Here is a 6,138-nt window from a genome sequence, read left to right as displayed (position 1 = left end):
TCCTCTCAAAGCGCATCACTATTGGAACTTGGACCAGATTAAGGATTGCTCACAACAAGAATTTCCCAATTGTATTGGAGCCACATGAAGCCTACAAGCTATTGCTACAAATCTTATTGTTGTTTATCATGTTGGTGTTGAGAATATATGTAGTTTCTTTTTTGTGGTGTGAGAGCTCTCTTGGTTCATTGTTTTCTCTCATCTTCTCAAGTCTTAGGGTTTGGTGTGCGTTGCACAGTCTTTTTAAAATTCACACAAGTTCAAGTGGTGTGGAATTGAAGAGTTCTCTTGTTTGTTTTGGTTCAATCAGTGTTGTTTGGGTAGGATTCTATTGAAGGGAATGTTGTGAATAAAGAGCTGATTTTAGGTTAGGACTGAACTCTATCTATTAGCCTATGTTTGGGGGGCCAGTTGTGAGTCAGCAGAGGTTAGCTAAGGACTTGAAAAGATTAGCTAAATCTGTAGAGTGATTGATTTGGCTTGTCTGGGCTTTGGGAAAGTGCAGTGCTGTCAACTGACTATCAACTGTCAGCAGTCACATGGCCTTGGTTTTTTCTGATTAATGTTTCTAGTCAGTTGGGTGTCATCCACAATCCTCTAGGGATCTTTGGTGTTGGATTCACATTTGGGTTGAGTGTAGTGAAGCTCTTGAGGCATCAATGGACATAAAGGAGAAGAAAATTGATCCAACTAGGTCAATAGTTAGGAGTTAGCTAAATCTGAATTAGTTGAGTAGTTAGTTGTGGAAGGATCGGCAGTTGTCAGCCAAGAACTTATAAAGTGACATCTCGTTGAGATTGGTGTAGCCCAAGGGTAGGAGGAAGCCAGAGGAGACATGGGAGGACGTTCCAGATACAATTGTATCACCTGAATCAGTCGGAACTATTTATGACTGCTGAGGCAATTTTCTAGTCATCACGAGAGTGTCAGCAGGAGATCCGCGGAGGCTCAATAGAGGATTCAGGGAGTTCTTGGGATTGTGTTTAGTTGTTTGCTAAAGTTGGAGTATGATTCAGAAGCCTTGAGGACAGTTTCCAATCAACAATCAGTGTCAACATTCAAAAGTAGGTATAGAGTCAGCACCGGATCCATATGTGTCAGCTGAAGGTGATTTTGATCAACAGTTAGTGTTATCATTCGGCAGCAGGTACAGAGTCAACACCGAATCCATTTTTTTGGTGAGCTAATAGTCAGCTCAGGTTAGGAGGGGCTCTTAGTTGATAGATCAACGCCATTGGAGGGGAGATCTGACCAAAGAGGACAATTTGAGTAAGCAACTGGATTGTATAGGGTGGTTGGGAGGGTACTGAAGTATATAATTGGGGCAACGAGGACCAAGGTATGTTTGGGTTGTGGGGCTTGTGATAGTCTCCTCTCACGATGGTGAGATTTGGATGGGGCTATAAAGGTAGGTTCTCCCAAAGTCATCATTGTTTTGGTGACCTTGTGCCTCCAATGATGAGATTAGATAGAGAAAACCAGGATCAAATGCACATAAACTAGAACCTATCAGTTTGCAATGAGGTGCATGGGCCACTGGATCCATGTGTAGAAGTGGAGAATGTGGTGCTGTCTGCAAGGACTTGAACTCTTATTTCTTGTTTGATCCAGGAGGAGAACCAACCAGAAGGAGCTCGAGCATGCTACAATATTTGAAGAAGTTTTTTGCCACAAGCATTTGGTTGAGCATAAATGCTCTAACCATGGGGGGTTTGGAAAAAGATGATATGATTTTTTGTGCCCAAAGGGATATGCTCACCCCAACCCCAAGAGAAGAAAACAACAAATTGGGTATAGTTAGGGACCTTAGGAAATATAGGATTCTTGCATAGATATATGTGCATTTGTAACTAGTTGTGATAAGCTGATGTTAGGACTGTTACATGAATAGCCAAAAAGATTGGGTGGAGTAGGTGAGGGTATACATGGAGATAGAGTGTAGTTGCGCAAGAAGGAAGGGGTAAGCGAGTTTTCATTGAGAGAGCATTGTGGAAGCTATTGTGTGTTGAAGAAGGGATTGCTATAAGAGAGCTAGTGTTTTGGTTGTGAAGTTCGTTCTGAAGCTAGTAGCTATCTGTGGGCTTATTCTGTGTAAAAGGCGACGAGAGATTGTTGAGAGGACTTAGATCCTATGTGGAGAGTTGTGTCCCAAAACCTCTGAGAGTGCATCACTGTTGGAACTTGGACCAGATTAAGGATTGCTCACAAGCATTTCCCAGTTGTATTAGCTAGATGAAGCCTACAAGCTATTGCAGCAAATCTTATTGTTGTTGATCTTGTTGGTGTTGAGAATATATGATTGGTTTCTTTTGTGATTATTGGTGTGAGAGCTCTCTTGGTCTATTGTTTTCTCTCATCTGCTCAAGTCTCGGGTCTGTTGCATGTTGCATAGTCTTCTTAAAATTCACAAAAGGTCAAGTGGTGTGGAATTGAAGAGTTCTCTGGTTTGTTTTGGTTCAATAAGTGTTGTTTGGGTAGGATTCTATTGAAGGGAAGATTATGAATGAAGAGCTGATTTTGGGTTGGGACTGAAATCTGTCTATTAGCTTGTGTTTGAGCCCAGGTATGAAATCTGTCTATTAGCTTGTGTTTGAGGCCAGCTATGAGTTAGCACAAGTCAGCTGAGGACTTGAAAAGATCAGTTAAAGGTGTAGAGTGATTAATTTGTCTTGTCTGGGATTTGGGAAAGTGTTTATGTATCAATGCTACTGACAGTTTGTCAGCAGCCAGTAGTCATACCGGTTAGTTTTTCTGACTGATGTTTCTAGTCAGCTGGGTGTCAGCCATAGTCCCTAGGGGTCTTTGATTCACATTTGGGTTGAGTGTAGCGAAGCTCTTGAGGTACCAACGACATAAAGGAGAAGAAAATTTATCCATTTGGTCAACAGTCAAGAGTCAGCTGAATCTGAATTAGCTGAGTAGTTGCATTTAGTTTATAGTCAGCTGTGGATCAGTAGTTGTCAGCCAAGAACTTATAAAGTGACATCTCGTTGAGATTGGTGTACCCGAGGGTAGGAGGAAGCTAGAGGACACATGGGAGGACGTTCTGGATACAATTGTATCAGGTGAATCAGCTAGAATTGTTTATGACTGAGGCAGTTTTCCAATCAGGAGAGTGTCAGCAGCAAAGGATTCAGGGAGTTCTTGGGATTGTGTTTAGTTGTTTGCTGAAGTTGGAGGATAATTCAGAAGCCTGGAGGACAGTTTCCAATTAGCAGTCAGCATTAGCATTCAAAAGCAAGAACAGAGTTAGCACCCGATCCGTATGTGTCAGCTTTGAAGGTGATTTTGGTTGGTTGATAGTCAGCTAAGGTTAGGAGGGGCTCTTAGTTGATATATCAAAGGCACCGGAGGGGAGAGCTGACCAAATCGGACAATTTGAGGAAGTAGGTGGATTGTATAAAAGGGAAAGCACCACACTTGATTACTTTGATCTCACATTAATGATATTTTGAAGCTGAACTCACCCATACAATCAACTCATCTTCGTTGGCAATAACTACACCAAATCTCTACAGATTTCTACACATTAGCATGCCTCAAAATATGATTTAGCGAATTACAATGATGAGCTCTCAAAATTCCATTTGTCCTAATTGGAATTCAATCCATCCCTTAGCGAAACTTTTCCATGGAGAGGCCTCAATCCAGCCTTACCAGATCTAAAAAATTAGTACTTGTCAACTAAACAAAGTAAGGAAAAGTCATTATTAATAATTGTAAGAAAATATATTGTAAATGCCAAATTCTATAACTAAAATGCATGTTGGGCTTTAAAAATCGTTGGTCGGTTAAGAATAAATACACTATGGAAAAATAAATCCGCGGACGGAGCGCTCTGCAATCCTAAAGCGGGCTATGCTCTGTGCAGGTTACTGATCGCCATAGCCAGAGCTCGGGGACAAGGAGGTACTAGGGCTCGGGAGTCGTCATAGCCGGTGCGAAACAGTCTTTGTTCTCGTGTAGTTTCTGCTATAGCCATGGGGAAGAACGAGTTCCTCACTCCCAAGGCCATCGCGAATCGCATCAAGGCCAAGGGCCTGCAAAAGCTGCGGTGGTACTGCCAGATGTGCCAGAAGCAGTGCCGCGACGAGAACGGCTTCAAGTGCCACTGCATGAGCGAGAGTCATCAGCGCCAGATGCAAGTCTTTGGCGATAATCCGATTCGCTTCGTGGACGGCTTCTCAGAAGAGTTCGAGAATTCCTTCATGGAGCATGTGAAGCGCAGCCACAGGTTCAGTAGGGTTGCTGCTACAGTTCTCTACAACGAGTACATCTCTGATCGCCATCACATCCACATGAACTCCACGCAATGGGCTACCCTCACAGATTTTGTCAAATACTTGGGAAGAACAGGTAAATGCAAGGTGGAAGAGACAGAGAAGGGATGGTTTGTGACCTACATTGACCGTGAGCCAGAGACTCTTCTGCGAGAGGCTCTCAAGAACAAGCGGGAGAGGGCAGAAGTTGCTGATGAAGAACGGCATGATAAGGCAATCGAACAGCAGATTGATAGAGCCTCTAAAAGTGCTCGACCTACTGTCACTTTCAATGATCCCAACTCTGAGGAGAAGAAGATGCTGCAGAGAAATGGGGAAGAGGGGAAAGTCGCTTTCTCATTTACCTCTGCAAGATCCAGAAATGTCAGAGACGGGGAAGAATCCAGTGTCAAAGGCGGTGGAGGAGGGGGCCAGGGTTTCAGCTCAGCTTTTCCTGAAGAAGAAGGAAAATCCAAGGGCGCCAGAGAGAGCTACAAGCATTCAAGCGGCCATTCCAAAAACAACAGTGTAGCTGGGCGAGACTCGGGTGCAAACAGTGCAGCCAGCCTTGACAGTGGGAAATTTGGTGCCATGGGGCGAGACAGTTGGAAAGGTGGTGCCGTCACCCTTGCACAGTTAATGGAAGAGGAGGAAAAAGCAAAGGAGAAGGTGAACAGGAACGATTATTGGCTTGCCGAGGGCTTGGTTGTCAAGGTCATGAGCAAGAGCCTTGCTGAACAGGGTTTTTACAAACAGAAGGGAGTTGTGAGGAAGGTGATTGGCAAGTATGTTGGCGAAATCAAGATGATTGAGAGTGGTGCAGTTCTTAAGGTGGATCAAGAGGAGTTGGAGACTGTCATACCACAGATCGGGGGCCTTATCAAGATTGTGAATGGAGCATACAGGGGGTCTACTGCCAAGCTGCTTTCTATTGACACTGCAAAGTTCACGGCAAAAGTCCAGGTAGAGAAGGGGATATATGATGGAAGGGTATTGAATGCTATTCAGTATGAGGATATCTGTAAATTCTCTTCCTAGAGCTAACTAACTCTTCTCTTTTCGAAAAGGCTCGGTATTTGGTTTCCAATCAGATCTTTTTGGCCTTGTGTATTTCATCAATAAGGCATAAAGTCAGAGCTGCTCTTAATCTTCTTACAGAGAGATCTTGATATTATTCTAGATCAGTTGTGTGGCTAGAATTTAGGAACTGACAAAACCTGCCTTTCTTTTCGAGCTAACAATTTTCATAGCAGGTTATCATGTTAAAGGAAATTGTTCATATCACTCTTATTTTGTTACTGCCTAGTGCTCTCCTTTTTTACCCTCTGTACTTCCCAGCTCTAGTATGCATTGTCTGCAGAAAAGCCATGTGAGAGGGGTGTTTCATTTTATACATTTTCAGCCAAAAATTTTCAGGGATTTTATAGTATTACTTAGCACATATGCATAAATGTGTGAGTATAGAATCATAGAATCGTTAGTTACATAATTGGCAAAGTGCTTCTGGCTGGAGCATTAATGGTGAGGAATAGTTTATAGAAGAGTGTAAGTGAAGCTGAGGTGTAACGTTTCATGCGCATCATTGAAACCATTTCGTTTCATGCGGAACAAAAAATTGTGATTTTTTCTATGCTTTAACCTCTCTCTATATTTTTAAGTCTTTCACTTCCCTTCTTTTCTATTTGTCTCTTTCGTTCTCTTCTCTTTTTTATGTTTTAACCATCCTCCTTTCTTCAATGGTGACATTATGGCAATATCTTCTCAATTTTTATGTATATGATCGTTTCGATCGACCGTTTCATTGTGCACCTATCCACAATTGAAACGTTTCATTCCAAAATTGATTGTTTCGACAGTGAAACATTTCAGCAACGAAACG

At 42.6% G+C, this 6,138-nt stretch overlaps 1 protein-coding gene across 1 annotated transcript; it reads left to right on the top strand.

Moving 5' to 3' along the window:
- The first annotated feature begins 3,798 nt into the window (after positions 1 to 3,798).
- On the top strand, positions 3,799 to 5,540 carry LOC147619197 (DNA/RNA-binding protein Kin17, conserved region). The gene has a single exon (XM_086772817.1). The coding sequence runs from the start codon at positions 3,981 to 3,983 to the stop codon at positions 5,295 to 5,297; it is 1,317 nt and encodes a 438-aa protein (XP_086628943.1). The 5' UTR covers positions 3,799 to 3,980; the 3' UTR covers positions 5,298 to 5,540.
- The last annotated feature ends 598 nt before the right edge of the window (positions 5,541 to 6,138 follow it).

The sequence above is a fragment of the Cibotium barometz genome, chromosome 33, assembly GCF_041138505.1.
Source record: "Cibotium barometz isolate CiBa-2024 chromosome 33, ASM4113850v1, whole genome shotgun sequence".
NCBI lineage: Eukaryota > Viridiplantae > Streptophyta > Polypodiopsida > Cyatheales > Cibotiaceae > Cibotium > Cibotium barometz.
The sequence above is the reverse complement of the archived record's forward strand: the minus strand, read 5'-3'. Positions and strand labels throughout refer to the sequence as shown.

Excerpts from the sequence above, each read along its gene's own strand:
- LOC147619197 (XM_086772817.1), top strand. The coding sequence starts at position 3,981 with ATGGGGAAGAACGAGTTCCTCACTCCCAAGGCCATCGCGAATCGCATC.